The sequence below is a fragment of the Arvicanthis niloticus genome, chromosome 29, assembly GCF_011762505.2.
Source record: "Arvicanthis niloticus isolate mArvNil1 chromosome 29, mArvNil1.pat.X, whole genome shotgun sequence".
Taxonomy (NCBI): domain Eukaryota; kingdom Metazoa; phylum Chordata; class Mammalia; order Rodentia; family Muridae; genus Arvicanthis; species Arvicanthis niloticus.
In genome coordinates, this window is record NC_133437.1 from 25486799 (window position 1) to 25512705 (window position 25907).

At 48.6% G+C, this 25907-nt stretch overlaps 1 protein-coding gene across 1 annotated transcript; it reads left to right on the forward strand.

Annotated features, from left to right (window-relative positions):
• Positions 1-1052: 1052 nt before the first annotated feature.
• On the forward strand, positions 1053-11699 carry Ap2s1 (adaptor related protein complex 2 subunit sigma 1). Its single transcript, XM_076927358.1, has 5 exons — positions 1053-1243; positions 6067-6216; positions 9760-9873; positions 11123-11182; positions 11321-11699. Exons 1-5 carry the CDS (start codon positions 1241-1243, stop codon positions 11420-11422), a joined length of 429 nt encoding a protein of 142 aa, XP_076783473.1. The 5' UTR covers positions 1053-1240; the 3' UTR covers positions 11423-11699.
• The last annotated feature ends 14208 nt before the right edge of the window (positions 11700-25907 follow it).

Below are 25907 nucleotides of genomic sequence, written 5' to 3' on the forward strand. Positions count from 1 at the left end.
TCCCAGTTGTCAGATCTCTGAGTTCAAGGCCAGCCTAGTTTACAGAGTGAGTTCCAAGACAGCCAGGGCTATATAAGAAACGCTGTCTCAAAAATAAAATAAAATAACCCACTATTCCTGAGACTGGTGTGGTGGCATAAGCCTATAATGCAGCCCCTTGGGAGGCAGAATCTGGAGGATCAAGACTCTTACCAGTCCTCCCACTACAAGGCTAGCTCTAGGCTGGCCCGGGATACATAAAACTCTGAGTTTAAAGAAAAATATCACTGGAGGAAAGGGTGAAACATGCCTTCTGAAAGTGACAGAGATAATGCCAAAGGAACTTACAGCAGCTGTGAGTTACTGCACACCACCTGTAGGAGACTGGACCCATCAGCATTTCACCACATGTAGGGGAAGGGTTGAGATGCTGGAGAGAAGACTCAGAGCTTTTGCTGCTCTTGTAGATTTGGCTCCCAAATTCCAGTTCCTAGGTTCTTATGCTCTTGCTCTCTTCTACCTCTGTGGACACTGCATGTACATTGTACACTTACCTACATGCAGGTAAGAACTCAAACACATAAAATAATTAAAGACCAGTCGCAGTGGGTGAGAGAGTCATATTTCCAGTAGTGTATTCAGTTAAAAGATGCCCTTGCCCAAGTAAGTAACATCCACATCCGCAACCCCAGATCAAAGACGTGGGTCACTCGCCCCGCAAGAAAAAATTACATGAAAATAGGAACACTTGGGGAAGAAAGGATTTTGGTGAAGGAGAAAGAAGTAAGCTAATGGTAATAGGGAAATATTATCAAAGCACATTATATATTATAATTTAAAACAAAGCTCAAAAGAAAAAACTACTATTCCCAGCATGCCCTTGGGCGGTAGCTTTGGGATGGAGGCGCACTAGAACCACATTTCCCGAAATGCTCACTCAGCCTACTTTTAACCTATAGAAATTGTCCTTATACAGAGACCTTCATCCACAATGCACTTGGTACATGCGTTTGGTGGCTGGCTCTCTTGATAGGAAAAAAAAAGCAATCGCAGAGCATGCTGGGAAGACGTCTAGACTGGGGCCACCATTACTTGCCAACGCATGCGTTAAACTACAACTCCCAGAGGGCCGTGCCCGAAAAGGAAGGCGGGTTCTCCTGCCGGAAGTCAGTTCTAGTCCTGGGCCCCACAACTGCAAGCAGAGCCTGAGCCGCCCTGTTACAGCGGGACCCGGGCCTCTGGGGTCCAGACAGGGGTCGCCATGGTAACGGAGGGGAGCGTCGTACCGGGGACAGGCAGAGGGAGGGTTCACTTACGGTCCCCGGGGTTTCGGTTTGGAGCTGACAAGCTTTCTCCTGCCGCGGATGATCCGGGCCGGACGCGGGTTCTCGGGATTGGGGTCAGGAATGGGGCTCAGGGGCTCGATGCTGCGCTGCGGGGTGTGCTTGTGGTTCCAAGTAAAGGATTTGGAGGGGAAAGAGTGTCCAGGGGAGGGACTGCCCTGGTGGGAGACATTTGCAGGAGATTTTGAAACCACAGAGGCGGGAGAAGATATTGGAGATGAGGCAGGGATGATGAAAAAGAACCAGAGACTCTACAGACAGGGTTCCTTATGAGCAGGAAGGAGCTGGTTTTAAGGAGAGCTAGTGTTGGGGCAAGTTGGATATGGCCAGGGAAGACACTTTCCTGGGGAAGAAGAGGACCCTGGAGACCGGAAGTCAGCCCCTGTAGGATTAGGCTTAGGCTGCTGCAAAAAGAGAGAGGACTCTAACAGTAGAAAGTGATTTCTAAAAGAAAATGAGGAGCAGCTGAACAGAACGCCCCACAGAGGAGAGGGCTGGGGTGCAGAGTAGGGTTGGAGGCGTGACATTTGAGGAGGGGGAGCTTTTGGAGCAAGGACTGAGCACTGGATTTAGGGGAACCTCCTCCTCCGAGATGGGCCTTTTGGAACTAAGAGTTCTTTGGATAGGGTCTTGGGGAAGAAGACTTGGGAGGGGGATGTCAGAACAGGAGGTGAGTAGAGGACTTGCAGGTTCGATGCGACCTTTGTACCAGGGGAGGCCAGCCTTACAGGGAGAAGGGATGCTTATTATGAAGGCCCCGGTGGAGCTTCACAGAGGCGGGCAAAGGTGCCGCGGAGTGGGGGGAATAGAGGTTACAACAGAACATGGGGGGAGGTGGTCGGGAGGCTCACTGAGGCTACAGCAGAGGGACTGGGGGCTTCTCAGATGTGTTCCTAGGAATGCAATGATTCTCACTGAGGGAAACAGACATATTGGTTGGGGGACGACGGGGTAGGACACAGAGGACTTAACTCAGCCCTGCTTCCAGCTGTTCTTCCCTTATGCTTCTGTGCCTGGCTCTGCCCTAGCCTGCCTGCACCCACCCCTTCCCTTCCTGGGGCTGCCCAGAACTGGGTTTCCCTGGCTCAGCAGAAGTAGTTCTTGGAAGGAGCGTGTAACATCCTGTTGGTGTTTTCTGCTTAGGTTGAGTGATGCATGAGGCTCAGGGAAGACTGTGAAGGCCAGTAAAGAATCCAGGGCTCAGGGTAAAGACTTTGAGGAACTAGCTCTGCTTTCTGGTTGTGATAACTGCTTTCCTTGGGTCTTAGCTTTATCATCTGTAAAATGGGCAAGAGCATGTATGTCTGGACAGATAGAGCTCAAAGCTAGGCTTCCCAGCAGGGAAACTTTGAGCCCTGATTTTGATTGAACCTCCATAGAGGATTGAACCTAGGATCCTGGGCATGCTGCTTGAGTACTTTACCTTCAGCTAAATTTCCAGGATGAAACCCAGGGCCTTGTACATGATAGTAAGCCAGGTACATCTCCTGCCACCGAACTGCATCTCAGTCCTTTCTGGTGTTTTATTCATTTTACGTTACATATGTGGAGGTCAGAATCAACTTACAGACAGAGTCAGTCCTCTCCTGGGTCTCAGGGATCAAACTCAGGTCGTCAGGCTTGGCAACCTGTACCCACTGAACCATCTCACCAGCTTTTTTTTTTTCTTTTTCTTTTTCTTTTTTTCTTTTTTTTCTCTTCTCCTTGAGACAGGATCTTGCAGTTATCCCAGGATGCCTTTGAACTCCCAGTCTCCCTGTCTTAGCATTCCCAGTAGCTACAATCACAGATACACAACACTGGGTGGCTGGGGCGTGGGTTTCTGAAAGTGAAATGACAGAGCACACTTTATAATGCTACTTAAAGGTTGGGGTTTTATGATGTATATATATAGTAGCCATATGCTGCACCTCTTATAAGGTATTACCCTGTTCATTGGTCTAAGGAAGGAGGGAATTCCCATTATGTCCATTACACAGAAGGGGAAGCTGAGGCCCACAGAGTTTAAGTGATCTGCCCATGAACATAAAGCCATTGCCTGATAGTACTAGGATGTTTACTAGCTTGGAGTCTGTGCTCTTAGCTGCTTGATTGAATGCATCTAGGGTAGCGGTTCTCAACCGTCATGTCCCCTCTGGGGGTTGAATGCCCGTCACAGGGACCACCTAAGAACATCAAAAAACACAGATATTTATATTATGATTTTTTTTTGTTTTGTTTTTTTTTTGTTTGTTTTTTGGTTTTTTTCGAGACAGGGTTTCTCTGTGTAGCCCTGGCTGTCCTGGAACTCACTCTGTAGACCAGGCTGGCCTCGAACTCAGAAATCCGCCTGCCTCTGCCTCCCAAGTGCTGGGATTAAAGGCGTGCGCCACCACCGCCCGGCTATATTATGATTCTTAACAGTAGCGAAATGACAGTTATGAAGTAGTAACAAAGATTTTATGGTTGCAGGGTCACCATAACATGAGGAACCCCCAATGGCATTAGGAAGGTTGAAAGCTGGTCTAGGTCACATGACTGCTGATTTTACTGAAGACTCAGTGGGTATTGGGGATTGTGCTGAGTACTTGTGGCTTTAACTCGGTTGTTTTGTTTCCTGTGGTGCCTGGGTTGAGCCCCAGGCCTGGAGCACACTAGGCAAGAGCTCTGTTGCTGCAATTTATCTTCTGTTTTCAGGGTCTCACCAAGTTGCCTAGGCAGGCCCTGAACTTATGATCCTCTTGCCTCAGCCTTCCAAAAAGCTGGGTTGACAGGCCTGTGTCACCAAGTCCACCTGACTTACTCAGCTTTCAGAATTGCTCTCTTGACAGGTGACCTAGTCATGGGGTCTCATGACTTTTTTCTGAGCCAGATAGAAGGTAGTTGGGTTAACACAGAATGTGTAGTCTGAGTCAGATCCGCTGCGGGTGGTTTGCTTTAGTGATTTTGGTACAGTACACCGAGGCTCCAAACAGTTTGGGTATTTAAGTGTTAAGGCTCAACTTGCTCTCCTGGGAAGTGTGACGCCCCAGGTTCTAGCCCAGAATTCAACAAAACAACAAACAAACGTCTTGGGTTGAAATGGCTCAGAGGGCAAAAGCGTTTGCCACGTAGTCTCAGCAACCTTCGTCTAATACCAGGAACCCAAGGAGGGAAGGAGTGAATGGCTCCCTCAAAATCCTCTCACTTCCACACAAACAAACAAGCGCCAGATGCCGGAAAGCACTAACACCTCTGGAGAGGACAGGCAGTCTCCAAAGAGCCCAGCAATTCTGCTCTGAGCAGATAGCCGAAAAGCAGTGAGTACACACAGAGACTCGTATGCCATTTCTCACTGTAACCCGGATGTGGAAGCCGTACAGTTGTCCATCAGCTGAAGGATGAATAACTGAGGTGGTGCTGACCCACAAGTGGAGGAGCATTTACCAGTAATCAGGAAGTGAGCAGGATAGGCCTGCAATTGCAGTGCTTTCAGGCTGAGGCAGGAGGATCTTAAGTTCCAGGCTTGCCCAGGTCACAGTGTGTTCCAGGTTATTCTTGGCAAAATGAGAGGAAGGAAGCATACTAGAATTAGCAGTGGCTATTGCACAGCTGTGAATGGGCTGAGGGGTTATCTCAGAACATTTGAAGTGGTGAAATTTGTGGTGTCTGATTTTGTTTTGTTTGTTGTTTTAGACGGGTTTTATATGTAGCCTCAGCTGGTCTGGAACTCAGTATGTAAACCAAGCTTGCCCCATACTTACAGTAATTCTTCTGCCTCTATGTACAGGGTATTGGGATTCCGCCAAGCACCAGTAAACCCAGTCATAGCGGCCTGCACTTGTAATCTCAGAGCTTTGAGAGGCTGAGAAAAGAGGATTTCCCTAAGTTCTTAGCAAACCTAGGCTGCATAGGGAGACCCTGTCTTTAAAAAAACAGAAAAGCAAGGCCTGGAGAGACAGCTTAGCAGTTAAGAGGATCCTGCAGAGGACCCAAGTTTGGTTCCAGCGCCCACATTGGGAGGCTCACAGCCACCTGGAACGCTAGCTCCAAGTGGCCTGATGCTTCTGGTCTGTATGGGCACCTGTACGCATGTGCACATACAAACACAAGTAACCAAACACAGCTGAGCTATGTCGTTGCCTGTAATCCTAGCAAATTTAAGTGGGAAGTGGCAGCAAATTCAAGGTCTGCTTGGCTGTGTAGTAAGTTTGAAGCCAGCCTGGGCTATAGGAGACACAATCTCAAAAAAAAGGCACATTGTAGGAACTCAGACACAGAAGTTTAAATATAAACACGGATTGAGTGCTTACATAGCCAACAAGGAGACGGCTCATAACTTATTGTTCAGTGATAGTGCCTGTCATCCCCCTGTGTGGCATGGCTCAGTAAGGGCACTTGTCCAGAATCCCCCAGTGAGCACCTGGAGGGGTGGCTCCTGCCTGGCTCACACAAGGCCTTGGGTGCTTCCCCAGGACTGTAAATGACCCCCCCTATCCCTGATAAGATGGAGCATCTTGGGAAACTTGATTTGAAGGTGAGGAAGTAGCTTCAGAGGTGGATGTAAGATGAACTGAAGCCTGGGACTTGGTCAGTCACTCAGTGGAAGCGGGACCACAGCCCATGTCCAGAGTGAACAGCAGGACCCAGGGAGGCAGCCTTAGAAAACGGGAGAGAGAAGAGAGAGCGAGCCTGGGCCCCGCCATCTCTCCCATAGGATGTCTCCTGGTGCCCACCCTGAGCCATGTCCTTCTCCTCTCATTTCCTTCTCCCCTGCTTGCTCTAGATCCGATTCATCCTCATCCAGAACCGGGCAGGTAAGACTCGACTGGCCAAGTGGTATATGCAGTTTGATGATGACGAGAAGCAGAAGTTGATTGAGGAGGTGCACGCTGTGGTCACCGTCAGGGACGCCAAGCACACCAACTTTGTGGAGGTGACTGACACCCTTCCTGTGCTTCCTTCTGCCCCCTACTTCCCTGGCACCTCAGCCTCCTGCCCGTCTCTAACAGTAGCACGGCCTGTGACCTCCTCTCCGCTATTAATCCACTCCGCATGCTTTTAGCTCGTTTTCTCTTTCAGGGGTTGTGGGTGTGGTCAGTGAGCAGAGCACACAAGCATGAGGAGTTGAGTTGAGATCCTCAGTACACCCCCAAACCCTGTTCATTCAGGTGACGAGATCTGAGGGAGTAGATGTTTTCAGAGCTTTGAACATTCCAGACCTCTGGGGGAGGAGCAGGTGCAAAGGCCCTGAGGCAGAGGCATGGATGGAGAGTTCCAGGAGGGCCAGGCAGGGAGAAACAGTGTGGCTGAGGTCCTGAGGTCTTCTGGCACACTTAGTGGCCAGAGCCAAAGAAAGTTTTGAGCAGGGGACAGGAGTTGGTACAAGCTTCCAGGATCCCCCATCTGTCTGGGTAACTTACTTACTGTTGTGGGAGAGCATGCACACCACAGTGTCTTATGTGTACAAAGGTCAGAGAACAACTTTGTGGACTTGTTTTCTCCTTCTGCCTTTGTGTGGGTTCCAGGGATGGACCTCATAATCCTCCTGCCTCAGTCTCCTGTGTACTGGAATTACAGGGCTGTACCACCACATTTGGCTAGGATCCCCCTTAGGGAGCAAGAACAGAAGCAGGAGACCCTCAAAGTGGTACCAGTGTGGCACAGGAAGATGCGCCAGTGTTGAGGCAGAATCGCAGGAGAGGTGGGGGCTCTGATATGAGGTCCTAGCTGGACAGCCCCATTCTTCCAAGATACACTACACTACACTACACTACACTACACTACACGCACGCACGCACGCACGCACACACACACACACACACACACACAGCAGGTTGGGGGTGAGAGGAGAGACCCCCATTGCACCTTGAGCCTGTTAGAGAAGCTGAGCATGTCTCGTGGTGTCTCTGGTGCTGCCTTGAACCGAGATAACATTGAACAGATGCCACTTGAAGTCAGCCACATACAGAGTCCTGAGCTATGACTAGTGAGTGACATTGCTAATAATTTTAAGAAACTTGGTGGGTACTAAGACTGATGGCTCATGCCCTTAGTCCTAGCACCAAGGAAGTAGAAGCAGGCAGACCTCTGTAAGTTCAAGGCTAGCCTGGTCTCTGTAGAGTTTCTAGCCAGCCAGAGCTACACATTGAAACCCTGTCTCCAAAAGAAAGGCTGAGGATATGGCTCAGTTGGCAAAGTGCTTACCTAGAATGCATGAAGTGCTGGGCTCCAAGCCAGAGCCACATCACACAGGAGTGGTAGTGTCTGCCTCTAATCCAATACTTGAGAAGCTGAGGCAGGAGAGTTCCTCAGCTATGGTTGAGTTTATGTCCAAGATGGACTGCATAGAGACGATCTTGAGGGGGAAAATGCATGCCTGTAACTCTAATATTGCTGTGCATGCCTATAACGCTTAACACACTAAGGTGTATGCCTGTAACCCTGACACTGCAGTGTATGCCTGTAATCCTAACACTGCAGTGTATGCCTGTAACCCTAACACTGCAGTGTATGCCTGTAACCCTAACACTGCAATGTATGCCTGTAACCCTAACACTGCAGTGTATGCCTGTAACCCTAACACTGCAGTGTATGCCTGTAACCCTAACACTGCAGTGTATGCCTGTAACCCTAGGATTGCTGTGCATGCCTGTAACCCTAGCTTTGTGATGCATGCCTGTAACACAGGCACTGAATTCCTATGTGTGTTTATGTGTGTGGCAGGGCAGAGAGTGGAGGCCAGAGGTCAACCTTGGGGGTCATTCCTTAGGAGGTATCTACCTTGTGTTTTGAGATAAGCTCTCTCGTTGAAGCCTGTACTCACCGGTTAGCCTAGGCTGACAGGCCAGAAAACTCCAGGGAGCCTCCAGCACTGGGATTAAAGCATGTGACACTATGCCTGTCTCTGTTGCATAGTGAGACTTTAGGGATGAGCTACTCCCAGCCTTTCTTTTTTAGGGAATAGGGGTCCAGGGTTAGTTTTACAAAGCAGGGTTTTTCTGTGTGGGCCTGGCTGTTTGGGAACTCATTCTGTAGACCAGGCTGACCTAGAACTCAGATCCTCCTGCCTCTGCTTCCTGAGTACTGGGATTAAAGGCGTGTGCCATCACCACCCAGCTTTTTCTCTTGGTTTAGACAGTCTCACTCTGTAGTCCTGGCTGACCCCCAGCCTTGACTATTCTTCTGTCTTTATCTCTGAGGTGACAGTTTTCCCCACACTTGGGAAGCAGAGGTGTAAAGATAAGGAAAAATTTGAAGTTAATCTGGTCTATATATAAAGTTCCAAACCAGAGTTGCATAGAGAAACCTTGTTTCCATAAATAATTTTAAAAATGAGCAAAATAATATTTAAAAAATGAACTGAGCTGAAAAAAAATTCCAAGACCCACAAAATATGTAGTTCATCACAGTTACCACCAGGTGGTGCTCTACATACATCCCAGAGAACTTGGACTTGGCTAAACACCAGCCATATCCCAGTGTGAACATCCATGTCTGTGTTAACTGTGCACTCCTTTAGTTTGTTCACTGTGCTGAGGCCAGAACACAGAGCCTCATGCATACTGGGCAGGGCTCTACTACTGAGCCACGCCCCAGCCCCTGTCCATCTCTTGTCTACTAAGTGTACATGCATGTAGTATGAGGTCTACCCCGGCACAGGTGTGCCTCACGTGAGAGCCATGTAAGCATTACTGTAATATTTACATGTGTCAGTTGACCTTCCATTACCTGGAACTCTAAAATTCAAAATGCCCCGAAATAAGAAACTTCTGTGTTTTGTTTGTTTGTTTATATTGCCCAGGCTGATCGGAAATGCCTTCCTCCCAGCCTCCTGAGACGCTGAACCAAGTGTAGTGCTGCATGTCTGTAATTCCAGAACTTGGGAAGTGGAGGCAGGAGGATCAGAAGTTCAAGGCCATTCTTAACTACGTAGCCAATACGAGTTCAGCCTGGGCTACATGGTAATTTCGTGTTAAAACAAACAAACAAGCTGAAACTTATTTTTGTTTTATATTGAGTTAGGATCCACTATATAGCCCAGACTTTCTTCAGACATGTGATCCTCCTGCCTCAGCCCCCTACTACTGCCAGGCCTAGTCACAGTCCCTGCCCTGGCTCCTTTTCAGGAACTGTTTCTCTGTTCCTTGTCCTCTGTTCCCTGTGCCTGGAACTCCCCTGACTGTCTTCCATCTCTTAACTCACAGTACCCTCCTTCAGGAAATCTCCCTGACTCCCAGGAGAGAAAGGGATTAGGGCCCTGTCCTGAACTCCCAAAACCCAACCAATGCTAACTCTGGGGATTTCCATCCCACTTCCTGGGTGAGTGACCCTCTGCTGGACCATGAGCCAAAGTTGGCTGTCACTACTGCCCTCCCCTCCCCCAGGCAGGAACAGCCGTGCCTGTGCTCACACACAGTGGAACAGCTGTCACCTGCCCCCTCTGCCAGGCTCAGACCTGACTCCTTTCTGCCCACAGTTCCGGAACTTCAAGATCATCTACAGACGCTATGCTGGCCTCTACTTCTGCATCTGCGTGGATGTCAACGACAACAATCTGGCCTATCTCGAGGCCATCCACAACTTCGTAGAAGTGAGTCAGATGCCAGCCTAGGAGGCCCTGGAGTGCTGGGGTGGCCACTTGTCCCCCAAACCCCACCCCTAGCCTCCCTCTGTGTGCATGGGACTGGCTTTCTAATCTGCCTCTCCCTCCTCACCTCTCTCATCTGCTCCAGCCAAGTGCCTCCTTCATCTGCCTATCTGCCACCTGGCTCCACCTTTGACTATAGTCATGGTGTGACGGTGCCTGTACAATGGCGTGTGTACATGTGCGTGCGTGCGTGCGTGCGTGCGTGTGTGTAGAGGTTAGAAGGGTGTTGCCTTTGCAGCCTGTGGTTCCAGGGCTTAAACTTGGGTCGGCAGGCTTGGCAGCAGGCACTTGCACCAACTGAACCCTCTTCCTGACCCTTCTCCTGGTGCCACAGTTGAGGTCTTCAGTTGTCTGTTACCCAGCAGTTGCGTCCTCATGGTTCCCTCAGTATTTCTGTCTGTCTGTCGTCTTGATAACTGGTTTGTTTGTGTGAGATAAGTGTCTTTCCATGTAGCTCAGGGTGGCCTGTGACTCATGATCTAGGTTCCCTCCTCAGTTCTCAGTTTTCTGCATGCTTGATGACAGTCAACACAACTGCATCACATTGCTGTCTCTTCCTCCCTCCATTGTGCTTGTGTGTGTGTGTGTACAAGTATGATGTATGTGCAGGTGCCCAAGGACCCAGAAGGCATTGGGCATTAGACACCTTGGGGTTGGATTTGCAGGCAGTTGTGAGCCACCTGAGGAGCCAACTCTCCAGTTGCACATACCTCCCCTCCTTTTTTTGAGACAGGTCTCATAGAACCCCAGCTGGCCTCAAACTTGCTATATAGCCAAGGGTGACCTTAAATTCCTGCCTCTACCTCCCACGTGCTAGGCTTAAAGATGTGGTCCACCAAGCAGGTTTTATGCAGTGCTGGAAATGGAACCCAGGGCTTTGTGGATGCTCGGCAGACACTGAACTACATCCCAGGCCTCCTGGCCTGTGTCATTTTCATATTATTATTATTATCCTCATCATCATCATGTGTGTCTAGTGTCTGTGGTGATATGTGTGTTCATGCGGGCACACGTGTGCCACGGATCACACATGGACGTCAGACATGGACGTCAGAGAACAGGTTTGGGAGTTGGTTCTCTCCTCCCACCATGGGATACAGGGTTCAGTGCACAGCAAGTACTGTTGGCCACAGAGCCAGCCTTGTCTATGCCTGTCTCTTACCACTCACTGGTCTTTGTCTCCTTCTCTCAGGTGTTAAATGAGTACTTCCACAATGTCTGTGAACTGGACCTGGTGTTCAACTTCTACAAGGTAGGCTTGTGGGTAAATGGGCAAGAGATGTCTGTAGGGATGTGCCCAGAGCCACCCATGCTGTTTCTCCGCTCAGGGTCTACCCACTTGGCTCCCTTCCCTCACTCCAGCTTCTCCTGCCCTCCCTTGCTTGCCCAGGTTTACACGGTGGTAGATGAGATGTTCCTGGCAGGAGAAATCCGAGAGACCAGCCAGACGAAGGTGCTGAAGCAGCTGCTGATGCTGCAGTCCCTGGAGTGAGGCGGGCCTCCGCCCAGCTCGGCCTGCTGGACCAACCTGCCTGCTCGTCCCCTGCCAGGCCTGAGGCCCACCCCAGCAGCTCCCTCCCTTCCTCAGCTGGCCCAGAGGAAGGACCCCACAGGGTCTAGGCCGCAGGGGAGGAGGCCGGAACCCACTGCCTCTGGGCCCTATGTGGATGGCAGAGGCCACCACGATGTCCTGAGTAACTGTGCATTGTCGTGTGAGGCTGTGAGTGTGCGTGTGTGCATCCCCCAATAAACCTGTGGTCCTGCCTGGCCTGGCTGGCTGAGCCCTCCTCTGTCTGCCCTGGGAACCAGCGGCCCTTAGGAAGCCTTGCCCTTGGTCCATCAGTGACTCAGTCAACAATATGTCACACTGGTCTAAGAAAAGCAGAGAAACCTAAGCATTCCTTAGCCATGCTGCTGCCCACACAGGGCCCCAACACAGTGTTCTAGACAGGAAACACTTGCTCTAAAATCGCACTCAGTGACTGGGCCTAACAGCACCAAGAGCCTGCTGGCAACGCACATACCTAGCCACAGATTTTGTTTTGTTTTGAGAGAAGGCCTCACTGTGTAGTTTTGCCTAACCTGAAACTCACCTCACTCTCCCTCCTGATTGCTGAGATTAAGGGGTGAGCCACAAGTTCCAGCTCAGCTCCTGGATTTTTAAAAAGGAGTCTTGACCTCTACCCCCAAGATCGGGGATTGCAGTGTGTTTCCACATCCAGTTTCTGAGAAATTACTTTGTACTTACAAGATTGTGAGGAAGGGCGCCTAGTTGTCCCTTTTTCTGAGGGAGATGGCTGAACCCAAGAAGACTTAACCGAAGTCCATGGCCTGCATTAGGTTGATATGGAGCTACTTCTGAGACCTGGAGCATGTGTCCAAATCTTTGTTTCTACCTACTAGACCCTATGTCACATGTCACTGGGGGCATGGCTCATTGCTAGAGCCCCTGCCTAGAATCCCCCAGTGAGGGGTTGGGGATGTGGCTCAGTAGTGGAGCCCCTGCCTGGAATCCCCCAGTGAGGGGCTGGGGCCGTGGCTCAGTGGTAGAGCCCCTGCCTAGAATCTCCCAATGAGGGGCTGGGAGCATGGCTCAGTGGTAGAGTGCCATGTATGTGTGAGGCCTTGAGTTCAATTCTCAATTCAAAGAAGAGGAAGGAAAAATTGGAGAAAGAGAGCAGGTGAGATGCAGGCCACCAACCTGATGGCCCAGCTGTAATCCCCACACCCACACAGTAGGAAGAACCAACACCTACAAGCTGTCCTCTGACTTCCACAAGCATGCTGTGGCACATGTGCCCTTCCTGTTCCCACCCAATAAATAAGTAAAAGTTTTACTTAAAAGCACAGAGGAGAAACAGGGCCCTGTATGCTGCTCATCTCTGAGCAGTATATCCACCCCATGACCTCTGAGAACAGAGTGATGGCCACCATCCCCACCTCTGAGGGAACAGCTCTGTATGTCATGGTGCCTTCTCTCAGACTTTAACCACTGCAAGAGGCAGGTGCAACCCAGCATGGCCCCTTAGCAGCCAGTCTCACCTACATAACCCAAGCTGCCTTGAACTCATTACCATCCTCCTGCCCCAGCTTCCTCTATGCTGGGATTACTTGCTCAGCTGGTAATAACAATTTTTCCTCATCTGTGTTTTTGTGAGCGTTCCTTTAACTAATCTGAGAGCAAACACATTATTCTGTAGCCATTAAGTGACTGTGGTGTGTCCTGGCATTTCCCTGACCACAGAGGTAGCTATCAAGGCAAAATGGACTGGGGATGTGGCTCTGTGGATAGAGTGCTTGCCTAACGTGTACAAAGTCCCGGGTTCAATTCCAAGCACCACATAAAGTAGGCATTGTGGCCCACATCTGTAACCCCAGCACTGAGGAGGCAGAGACAAGAGGATCAGGAGTTCAAGCTCTCTCATGGCAGATTCAAGACCAACCTGGGGTATGTGAAATCCTGCCGGAATCAAAGCATTTTTTAGAAGTGCTATGGAGAGTACCATAAACCTATCTGAAGACCCCCAAACTCGGGAGACCCTTACTCAAGTCTCGGGAAGTCACAGCCACCCACAAACTGGCAAGACACCATACCTGGATGCAATCAGCAGAGGTTTATTAGGGAAGAAAGCTGGCAGCCAACGGTCAAACTGCTCACCCACGCAGGAGTAGAGTTTGACAAAGTCAGTCAGTTTGAGAAGGGTTTTTAAAGGGGGAAACCACAAACCTGGAGAGTGAGGAGGGGGTGAAAGGTTGCTAAGGAAATATAACAATAAAAATAGCGGAGAATTCCAGAGAAACGCAACCTAAGTGAATCAGGGTCATGTGGAAAACACTCTGTATTCTCAAATTGTAGTCTTGCCCTGTCACTAGCTCAACTATTTCTCAGTCTCACCTAGATGGCTTGTATTTCTCTTTGTGGTCAGGAATGTGTCTTCCTGCTTTGGGCCTTCCCCACCCACAGGTGGGTTCTTTTCCCTGAGGCTTGAGGAATGTAATCTAGCAAGTGTCCTCTGACTCGGGGATAATGTCCCAGAATGTATCCCGGAGCAGTGAAGGCCTGAATCTTACATTCAGTTCCGCTTTCTGGAACCTGCATTCTTTTGCTCAGGTCTAGGGGTAAAGAAAAAGTCTGGCCGGACAGTGGTGGTGCACACTTTTAATCTCAGCACTTGGGATTAAAGGCGTGCGCCACCACTGCGATAAAGAACTTTCTAAGCTTGAGTCTCTCTAGAACAATAACAACAAAAAAGTGTGTGTGTGTGTGTGTGTGTGTGTGTGTGTGTGTGTGTGTGTATGGCAGACCTTCCTATGGCAAGATGGGAGCCAGAGAGACAGGAGAACCACCAGGAAGCTCAGAAGCCAATTACCCCAGAGTACCAAAGCAGAAACAAAACAAACCCTGCCTCAATGAGATGGAAGGAGAGATCTGACTTCCAAAAGCTGACCTCTGCTGACTCCTGACCTCCACGTGGGCAAATACACACACACACACACACACACACACACACACACACACACACACACACACAGAGACCTCACCTGGGCTGAGCATCTCAGCCTGGCAGGTGGGCATGCAAAATTGAACCTTCAGGCTGGAAAGAAGCCAAGCAGCTCCTTACCAAGACAAACACACGCCCTGTGACTCAGCAATTTACTCAAAAGAAATAAAACTTCTGTCCACACACACGTGTACACGTGTCCATGGCAGCTGTGGACACACACAGAAGCCAACCCGGATGCTAGCCCATCGATGAAGGAAAGCCTCAGTCGACACACAAATTATCCGGCCATAAAATGAACTGGAGCTTTGACACCCGCCACAGTGTGGACAGTGCATCTGATGGGAGGGGAGGAAGACACAAAAGGCCACCAAGGGAAGATGTGGGTGGAGGATCAGGAGATCTGGGTCATCCTCAGCTACATGAGACCCTGTCTCCATAGAATAGAATATGAATAAAAATTCCATGTTAGTACCTGCTCCAACATGAAGTGTCCAAATACCAGAACGGACAGATCCATTAACACGGAAAGCTGATTAGCGTGGAGAAAGGGAGTGGCTTCTCAGTGCACAGGGTTGTTTTGTGTCTGTGTGTGTTTGTGGTAATAGGGATTGAATAGACTGTGTGGGCTAAGTAAATACCACTGACAATACCTTCCAATAAGTGAGCTTCACAGAGTCCTCAAGCTGCTTACTGGGGTATTTCAGGCAGATGCTATATGCCCAACCCTCTTATACATACCAAGCCTTTCATTTTCCATTTATTTATTTATTTATTTATTAGAGTCAAGACTCACTAAATACCCAGGCTAGCCTTCAACTCACTTTGCAGCCCTGACCAGCCTTGAACCTGTGATCCTTACACCTCAGCCCCTCAAGCGCAGAGATTATAGGTCTGCACTACCAGGTTTACTGGTTGGTTTTGAGGTGGAATTTCACTGTGTAGCCCATGTTTAATTCCCAGGACCTACAGGGCAGCTCACAGCTATCTGTAACTCCACTTGCAGTGGATTGGACACCCTCACATAAACACACATACAGGCAAAACACCAATGCATATGAAATAAAAATAAATCAAAGATTTTAGCAGAGTGGTGGAGGCACATGCCAAATTCAACATTCTTGTGCCTCGGCTTTCCGAATGTTGGGATTTCGGGCCTGACCCACCTCGTCTGTCTCACGGGATTCATTTGGAGTCTCTAAAGTTCCTATTGTCAAAGCCCCATCTTTCTGGGGACTGTTACAAAATCCCAGGAGACAGAGACTCATGAGAAAACTAAGCCTCAAGGAAAGGCACCGTCATTTTAAGGCCAAATATGAGACTGATTGACCAACCAGAGGTTAAGATTTAGCCTTAGTGACCAAGAGAACGTGATGTCTGCATGGCCTTGCATGAGGCTAGCACATGAACACATGCACGCACACACATTCAAAATGAAACTTTTTAAAAGAAATGTACATAAGTACACTGTCACTATTTTCAGATGCACCAGAAGAAGGCATTGGATGCCATTACAGATGAGTGTGAGCCCCTATGTGGCTTCTGGGAATTGAACTTAGGACCTCTAGAAGAGCAGCCAGTGCTCTTAACCGCTGAGCCATCTCTCCAGCGCCCAGTAAAACCTTTTTTTGTTGCTGGGATTTTGTTTTGTTCTGTTTTTGTTTTTGGAGACAGGGTTTTTCTGTGTAGCCCTGGCTGTTCCTCAACTCTGTAAAGCAGGTTGGCCTCAAACTCACAGAGATCCACCTGCCTCTGCGTATGCCACCACACCTAACTACAGCCAATGTTCTTAATTCTAAGCTGTCTGTCTGCGTTCTCCCTCCCGCCCCCCCCACCCTCTCTCTCATTTATTTGTTTGTTTTATTTTGTTTTGGGACAGAGCCTCTCTATGTATTCCTGACTGTCCTGGAGCCCCCCAGGCTGGCCCTGAACTCACAGAGATCCCCCTGCCTCTGCCTCCAGGAGTGCTGGGATTAAAAGTGTACATCACCACATTTAGCTGAAGCCTCTCTTTTTCATTTTAATTTTTCTCTATTATTATTTTGTGTAATTGTGCATTTGTGTGTAATGCATAATGGATGTGTGTGCACGCGGGCGTGCCAAAGCATCCTGTGAGGTGGGAGGATAGCTTTCCAGCACTCGTGCCTTCCACTACAGCTCAAATTCAGGTCATCAGGCTTCAGCAGCAGGTGCTTTCACCTTCTCAGAGGTCTAACCTGCATGGACTTTCTTCATATGTGTGTGGATGTGTATATATATATATATATATATATATATATATATATATATATATATTAAAATTTTATTTTAGAGGCTAGAGAGATGGCTTAGCAGTTAAGACCACTGGCTGGTCTTCTAGAGGACCTGGGTTCCCAGCACCCACATTGCAGCTTACAACTGTCTGTAACTCCATATGCAGGGAATCAGACACCCTCACACAGACACACATGAAAGCAAAACACCAATGCACATGAAATAAAAATAAATCATTAAAAAAATAATTTTAGCTGGGCAGTCTTGTCATAAGCCTTTACTCCCAGCACTCAGGAGGCAAAAGCAGGCAGATCTCTGTGAGTTCGAAGACAGCCTGGTCTACAGAGTGAGTTCAAAGACAGACAGGGCTACACAGAGAGACCCTGTCTCAAAATGAACAAATGAACCAAAAAGAAATTCCTTATTATTCATTTAAATTGTTTTAATTATTTTATTTTATGTGTATGGGTGTTCTGCTTGCATGTATGTCTGTGCTTGGTGCCCACAGAGATCAGGAGAGAGCATGATGGGGTCCCCCTAGAACTGATGTGAGTGGTCGGAACTGGGAATTGGACATTCCTCTGGAAGAACAGCCAGTGCACTAACCACTAAGCTCTACATCCCACCCCCACTCTCAAGGCAAGGGTGCACTGAATGTCTGTCTAGACTCCACTTGAGCAGGACTGGGGATAAGGCTCATGCCTGCTATGTAGATGCCTGGTCTCCATCCTTAGATCAAAGGAGCAGGCCCTAACAAATGTCAGGGAGTGCTTAGACATCAGTGAAGTGAATTCAAAGTGAAGATGGATGAGATTACTTTTCTATGGGCCTAGGGAAGAGAGAATCCGGCCCAGCCCAGAGAGGGAATGTGAGACTGGAGATAAGGTTAGCCTCAGGCCTGACATTTGCTGGAGCCTTGTCAAGGTTAACCAGGGTCAGCCAGAGGCCTCCCACTCATGATGCAATCCCCAAATTGGCTGCAACATCCACCAGCACAGGTACAGAACAGGTAGGGTGCTCCCTGTGTCAGCTGCAGTTAGGGCTGGGTCGAGCCTGCTTTCTGGAGTTACAGAGGACCCACAGTCCTATCTGCTCTTAGCCTGGAGTCTCTGAGGGGATTCCTGATTCACATTCCACATCCCATCCTGCAGGAAATCCTGTTAATTCCGCGTTGGAATCACAGGCCATCCCTGACAGCTACTCCAGCATCATCTCCTGTGAGACTAAAACAATCATCTCCTTAGAGCTTCCAAACCAGCTGCCAACAGCTGCCAGCACACCACCAGGCCTGGCAGATTTGGAAAAAGGAAGCCATAAAAGGGTGTCAAATCACCTGGGATTAGAATTACCGACATTGTGAGCCACCTAAGTGCTGAGAACCGAACTTGGGTCTTTTGCAAGAGCAATGCTGCTCTTAATCACAAAAAGGTAGGGGACAGGGACAGGGAGCAGAGGGACCTATACCCATCCAACCAGCGTCAGTGGGTCTCTCTCTCTCTCTCTCTCTCTCTCTCTCTCTCTCTCTCTCTCTCTCTCTCTCTCTCTCTGTCTCCTCTCTCTCTCTCTCTCTCTCTCTCTGTCTGTCTCTCTCTCTCTCTCTCTGTCTCTCTCTGTGTGTCTCTCTCCCTCTCTCTCTTTCTCCTCCTCCCCACCTCCCCACCCCCCCAGGAAAAAGTGTAGCCAAGACGGCCTCAAACTGGTGATCCCTCTTTCAGCATATCCTGTGGTTGTGTGCCAGCACACCTGATTCTCTTTCACAAACACCATCTCTGCTTCATAGTTGTTTACTCTGAATTTTTTTTTTTTCTGGTTTTTCTAGACAGGGTTCCTCTGTGTAGCCCTGGCTGTCCTGGAACTCACTCTGTAGACCAGGCTGGCCTCAAACTCAGAAATCCACCTGCCTCTGCCTCTCAAGTGCTGGAATTAAAGGCGTGAGCCACCACCGCCAGGTGTTTACTCTGAAATTTATTTCTTCACTGAAGCTATAAATTCCAGTTTGAGCAGATTAGAGGTCCCGGTAGGGAAAGTGACCTCTTCAGGCTGCTGAGGTCATAGTAGCTGTGCTACTGTCATGGAATGACCCCCCACCCCGGAAAGGGATCCAAGACAACCTCCTACTGAGAATCTTGACTTCTCTCCTTTACAATTCTTCTTGTCATGTAAGCTGACTTTTTCCCCCCACAGTCATTATTCTGCTTCCTGAAGTTAAATTATACAAAAAGGTACTCTCTCGGGCTGGAGAGATGGAGAGATGGAATTACTGTCTGTAATTCCAATATCTGATATCATTACACAGACATACGTGTAGGCAAAAAACCAATACACATAAAATAAAAATACATTTTTTTTTTTAAATGGCACTCTCAAAGTGACTTATTTTTTTTTTTTTAATTCGACTATTGCATTCAGAATGTAAAATTACCTACTCGGGGCCAGAAGACGTGGTCCAACATTTGAGAGATCACACCGTCCTTGCAAAGGACCCACGTTTTAATCGCAGCACTCACATCAGACAATCTATGATCCCCTGTGACTACAACGCCGGGGAGCCTGACTCCACTTCAGGCTTCCACGGGTACCAGCACTCATGGGCACTCACTCACACATAGATACTCACATGTACACGTAATTAAAAATAAAACGTTTCTTCTTTTAAATTACCTATGCAGGCAAGGTTGCAGCTCAGTGTGTACTGGGAAGGTGCAAGTCCTATATTCTATCCTTAGTGCTGAAACAAAGCATATATGCTTTACTTTTTTTGTTGTTATATTGAAGTGAGACCCTTCTATATACCAAGTGAAGTGGTATACCTCTGAGCCACGCCCCCAGCCCCTCACTGGGGGATTCTAGGCAGGGGCTCTACCACTGAGCCACGCCCCCAGCCCCTCACTGGGGGATTCTAGGCAAGGGCTCTACCTCTGAGCCACGGCCCCAGCCCCTCACTGGGGGATTCTAGGCAGGGGCTCTACCACTGAGCCACGCCCCCAGCCTCTTACTGGGGGATTCTAGGCAGGGGCTCTACCACTGAGCCACGCCCCCAGCCTCTTACTGGGGGATTCTAGGCAGGGGCTCTACCCCTGAGCCACGCCCCGGTTCTCTTCCATTCTGTTTCTGTAAGCAACTATACATCACTCTTGTTTTTTTTTTTCCATTTTTCTGGTTTATCATTCTTTCCTCTTATGCTGACAGAAATGTAAGCTGGGAGAAAACTGGGATTTTGTTTTATGATTGTTTACCGCTGTACCAGTATTGTTCGTGGGACATTGGAAGTCCTCCATAAATATTTGTGGTGAACCTGGGGTTGTAGCTCAGTGGTAGAGTTCTTGCCTTTGATGTTTGATGCCTAGGTTTAATCCACAGTAGTACCAAAACTAAATAAATTAATAATTGGGGTATTTTGTTGTTCCTGTTATTTTTGTTTGGTTAGTTGCTTTGTTACTGTTGTTGTTGCTTTGTTTGTTGTTTTAGTATTTTTGAGACAGAGTTTCCCTGTGAAGGACCTAGATTTGTAGAGCAGGCTGACCTCGAAGTTGTTCTGGTTTTTTATTTGGCTTGTTTTTGATTCTCCGGGCTGGGAAAATGGTTTAATCAATTAAGTACCTGCTGTGCATGCATGAAGACAGGAGTTCAGATCTAATGCCCATGGAAACGGTGAATATCAGTGGGCAAAGGCTTTTGCCCCCAAACCTAATGACATGAATTTGATCCCCAGAACTGCAAATGGGTGGAGGAAGAAAACCAACTTCTTCAAATTATCCCCTGACCACAGCACGTACACCATGGCACCCACACTACGGAGCCCACACCACGGCACGCATGCCACGGCACCCACGCCATAGCACTTACACCACAGCACCCACACCATGGCACACACACCACGGCACTTATACCACATACACACACTAAATTAAATATAAGTATACAAAAAAGAGTTTTTTTAAAGCAGAGTGGGGTGGGGCACGCCTGTAACCCCAGCAGTGGTAGTGTGGGAGCATCAGACAGGTGGATTTCCTGGAATTCACTGGCCATCTAATTGCTGATTCCTAGAATCAGAGAGAGAGACTTTGTGGTGGTTTGAATCTCCTTGGCACTATTGGGCAGTTGGCCTTATGGGAGTAGGTGTGGCCTTGGGGGAGGAGTGTCACTGTGGGGTTGGGCAATGAGACCTTCTGAACCACATAGGAGCCAACCTTCTCCTGTTTGCCTTTGGAACAAGGTGTAGAACTCTCAGCTCCTCCAGCACCATGCCTGCCTGGATGCTGCCATATTTCCTTTTTTGTTTGTTTGTTTTGTTGTTTTTGTTTTTGTTGTTGTTGTTGTTTTGAGACAGGGTTTCTCTGTATAGCCTTGGCTGTCGTGGAACTCATTCTGTAGACCAGGCTGGCCTCGAACTCAGAAATCCACCTGCCTCTGCCTCCCAAGTGCTGGGACTAAAGGCGTGCACCACCACTGCCCGGCTTGCTTTTTTTTTTTTTTTTTTTTTTTTTTTTTGTTGTTGTTGTTTTGAGATGCTGCCATATTTCTTGCCTTGATGATGATGGACTGAACCTCAGAACCTGGGAACCAGTCCTAATTAAATGTCCTTTATAAGAGTTGCCTTGGAAAAAAAAGAAAAAAGAAAAAAAGAAAAAAGAAAAAAAAAAGTTGCCTTGGTCATGGTGTCTCTTCAGAGCAATGGAAACCCTAAGACAGACCTTGTCTCAAGGCATAAGTGGGTGAGCCAGTGAATGGGTGCAGGAGGTAAATGCATGTCTTAGTCGGGGTTCTATTGCTGTGATAAAACACCATGACCAGAAGCAATGTGAGAAGGAAAGGACTTATTTCATTTTAGAGCTTACGCTCCACCATCAAGGAAATCCAAGGCAAGAGGCTGGATGCCGGAAGGCACGCAGAGACTGTGGAGGAGGACTGCTTACTGGCCTGTTCTCCACTGCTTTCTCAGACTGCTTTCTTTCTTTCTTTTGGTTGTCCAAGACAAGCTTTCTCTGTGTAGCCCTGGCTGTCCTGGAACTCACTGTGTAGACCAGAAAGGCCTTAAACTCAGAAATCTACCTGCCTCTGCCTCCCAAGTGGTGGGATTAAAGGCATGTGCCATCACTGTCTGGCTTTAGCCTGCTTTCTTATAGCACCCAGCACCACCTGTCCAGGGGTGGCACCATCCCCAGTGGGTGGGACTTTCTCACATCAGTCAAGTGCCCCACAGACAGTCTGAATTGAAGTCTAAATTGAAGGCATTCTCTCAATTGAGGTTTCTTTTTCCCAGATGACTCTAGCTTGTGACAAGTTGACCAAAGACAAACAAACAACTAACCAGCAGCCTAAGCTTGGTCACCCAGGATCCATAAAAAGGTAGAAAGGGAGATGCTACAAAATTGTCCTTCCAGTGAGGCAGCGGTGGCGCACTCCTTTAAGCCCAGCACTCGAGGCAAAGGCAGGCAGATCTCTGAGCTTCGAAGCCAGTCTGATCTACAAAGCCAGTTCTAGGATAGCCAGGGCTGCACAAAGAAATCTGTCTCAAAACAAAACAAAGCAAAATTGTTCTGTGACCACACACGATGGTCACACATACTCATAATATTATTTTTTTGATACATAATAATTTCAATTGAAAAATAAGTTTCTTGAGGAAGATACTCAATGTTAACCTCGGGTCTCCACAAGCATGTGCACACATGTGAATGTATACTCACATGACATGAACATTTACATGCACCACATGCACACGTGAAAAAGAGAGAGAGAAGAAGGAAGGAAGAAGACAACAGTCCCTGTTTGCATAGAGACCTCTCCTTCTACCGTGTGGCTCTCTCTGTTTCTATGGAGATAGATGCCAGGCTTCATCATTCAGCCCAAAGTGATAAACCTGTGGTTGCCATGACAACTCGACATCTTCATGATGTTTGTTCTTACCAGCCAGATGCCCACTGGGCAGCGTTTAAGTGATGTGAGATAAAAATAGAAGTGCAGAGAGGAACTAAGCTCTTAGCCTGGAGGCTCCACAGCCTCATTCTAGCACCTGCTGCGCATGCTCGGTACAGTCAGAGCCCCACCCCCACGCCCCGCCCCCACCCCCTTTTCCCCCACCTGCTCTCTTCCCCTCACTGCACGCCCCACCCCCACCCCTGCTCCTGCTGTCCCTTCTGTCCCTCACAGGTCCCAACCCCTATTGCTATTGGTATTGGTCCACCTTTTACTCTCTCTCTCTCTCTCTCTCTCTCTTTCTCTCTCTCTCTCTCTCCCTCCTCCGTTTCCCTCCCCCTCTACCCCTCTCACCCCGCCCCCATCTCTCCAGCATACTATGCCTCCCCTCTGCTTCTTTCCCTATCAGGGCAGTGAGTCCTGCAGCGGAAGGTCTTCTCAACCATCCCTTTGTTTCCAGCCTTCCCTTAGGATGTGGACTCTGCTTTCCCTCTTGGCAAGTTGCCTGAGGAGAGCGGAAAGTCAGGCCACAGAGGTGAAATGTGCAGAAGCAACCATAGTAGGCCAATAGGTGGGGAGGGAGGTCTGGCAGGGGAAACGGTGTGTGCTAAGGCTCAGGACAGGAGCAGGTGATGAGGACCCTGCCCAGCTGGGGAAGGAGGTCTGGCTGACAGAAGGGCGGGGAACAGACTGGAGAGTGGAAGAATGCCTGTTGGTTACCTAAGCACTTGGGACACTAGGGTGAGAGGATGGTTTCTAATCTGAAGCTGACCTGGATGCTCAAAATCTTCTCAGAAAAGGGCTGGGGATGCAGCTTAGTTGGTGTGCAGGAAACCCTAGGTGGGCCTCCCAGCACCTCAGAAAACCAGGTTTGGTGGCTCATGTCAGTATCCCAAGCACTGGGAAGATGCAGACAGGAAGAAGGAAAGTTGGAGGTCATCTGTGGCTACATAGTGGGTTCTAAGATAGCTTAGGTTACATAGGGAGACCATACTTTATGTTATGTTGTTTATTTACAAGCAAGCACATATATAACTATATATATATATGCATATGCACATGCACATATATATACATATGTATGTATGTATGTATGTATGTATGTATGTAAGATTTGTATCACTGTCCAGCTTGTGATAATATTTTAATAAATAGGTCTCATTGTGTAGCTCTGGCTCACCTGGAACTCAGTACAGAACTAGGACTGGCTGGAGCTCACAGAGATCCAGCTGAGTGTGACTGTTTCCACCCCCAACCCAAAAAAGCTTTGAGAAAGAGAGAAAAAAAAATGGGGGAAGGAGGAAGGGAGAGTTAGACAGAACAGGGAGGAAACGTTGGAAGGCAAGAGACACGGAGAAGGGCATGCTGGGAGAAACGGTAGGGTTGGGAAAGCCGAGGGTGCTGTGGGGTCAGGGCCTCCCTCACATACCCTGGGACACACACAGCTTTCATCTGCCACAGGACACTTAGAGGTGGCTGCAATGTTAGGGGATCTTTTTAATTTGGGATAGAGTGTGTGTGTGTGTGTGTGTGTGTGTGTGTGTGTGTGTGTGTGTGTGTGTGTTTGGGGGTCCTTGTGTGCCTTTTTGAGAGACTCTTCAGCAGTTTCCAGGGGCCCAGCTGAGGGACGGCCCTTGCTTCCCACAGCCTTCTATGGGTTGCTTGGAGAACATTCCACTGCTGGACCTTCTGGAACAAGCTGAGGAAGCTTGGCAGCCTCTACTGCCCTGGAGGCCGGGTCATTCTTTGCTCCAACAGCCTCCTCCTTCTTCAGGGCCTCTCTGTCTCTCTCTCTCCCACCCATCTCCTGCTCTCTGACAGGACCCCTTAGGCTGATACTTTTTATAGAACACTTTTAAAAACACGTGGGAATTGATAATTGAAGGCACATGGCATGCACTGGACAGAAAGAGATAGTGAAAACCCACCTCTTTCTCCTCCTCTTCCATGCCCTGAGGCACTTCCCAGGAGGTACCCCAGCCTGTTTTATCCCATCCTCAAAGGCTCCTTGGGAGGACTCCAGGCTCCAGCTGGATAGGCTGTGGGCCAGAGGTGGAGGCTCTGAAGTACCCACATCAGAGGCCCCCAGCAGGATGGGCCTCCCTGTGGAAAGCTCAGAGGGCCACTCATAGGGAAGGGCAGAGCCTGCACACTTGGACCAGGGACCAGGGACCCAGGGCCTTGTGTTTGCTCTCAAAGTAGATGTTATATAAGCACAGATGGAGAAAGTTCTACTTAGGACACTCATGGGCCCTAAGCCTCACTGTTTTCTTACTTAAGGGTGGATTCCTGGGCTAGAGAGATGGCTCAGCAGTTAAGAACAATTGCTGCTCTTGCAGAGGACCTGAGTCCAATTCCCAGCCCCTACACAGCTGCTCACAACCATCTGTCTATAATTCCAGTTCTAGGGGATCTAACAAAACACCCACTACACAAAATAAAATAAGTCTTTCTTTCTTTCTTTCTTTCTTTCTTTCTTTCTTTCTTTCTTTCTTTCTTTCTTTCTTTTTCTTCATGACAGGGTTTTTCTGTGCAGCCCTGGCTGTTCTGACACTAGCTATGTAGACCAGGCTGGCCTTGAACTCTCTGAGATCTACCTGCCTCTGTCTCCCTAGCTGGGATTAAAGGCATGCCTTACCACTGCCTGGCTAAAATAAATAACTTTAATTAAATTAAAATAAAAAGGGTGCATTTGAGCCAGGCATGGTGACATACGTACATCTGTTATACCAGTAGTTGTAGGTTGAAGCAGGAGAATCAGGAGTTCAAAGCCAGTCTTGGTGGCATGCGTTCCTAATTTAAACACAATATGATCTGGCAAGGTGGTTTAGTGAGTAAAGGCAATAGATCCCAAGGTGGATGACCTGTTTGATCCTCATGGTAGAAGGAAAGAACCAATTTGGATATGTTGTCCTCAGACCTCAATCCTCACAGAAAGTTAACCTCACCTTCACATAGCATTGGGTTCAATAGGTAGGCGTAGTAGATAGTGGTTGTGGTGGTTTGGAATGTGCTTGGCCCAGGGAGTGGCACTATTAGGAGGTGTGGCTTTGTTAGAGTGGGTGTGGCCTTGTTAGAGGAAATGTGTCACTGTGGGCATGGGTTTTGAGACCCTCCTCCTAGCTGCCTGGAAGTCCATAGTCTTCTGTTTGCCAGTGGAACAAGATGTAGAACTCTCAGCTCTTCCAGCACCATGCCTGCCCAGACACTGCCATGTTTCCTGCCATAATGGTAATGGACTGCACCTCTGACCCAGTTAAGTGTTGTCCTTTCTAAGAGTTGCCTTGGTCATGGTGTCTGTTC

Coding starts and splice junctions, on each gene's coding strand:
- Ap2s1 (XM_076927358.1), top strand. Junction 6,217..9,759: donor AGCACACCAACTTTGTGGAG/GTGACTGACACC, acceptor TTCTGCCCACAG/TTCCGGAACTTCAAGATCAT. Junction 11,183..11,320: donor TGGTGTTCAACTTCTACAAG/GTAGGCTTGTGG, acceptor TTGCTTGCCCAG/GTTTACACGGTGGTAGATGA.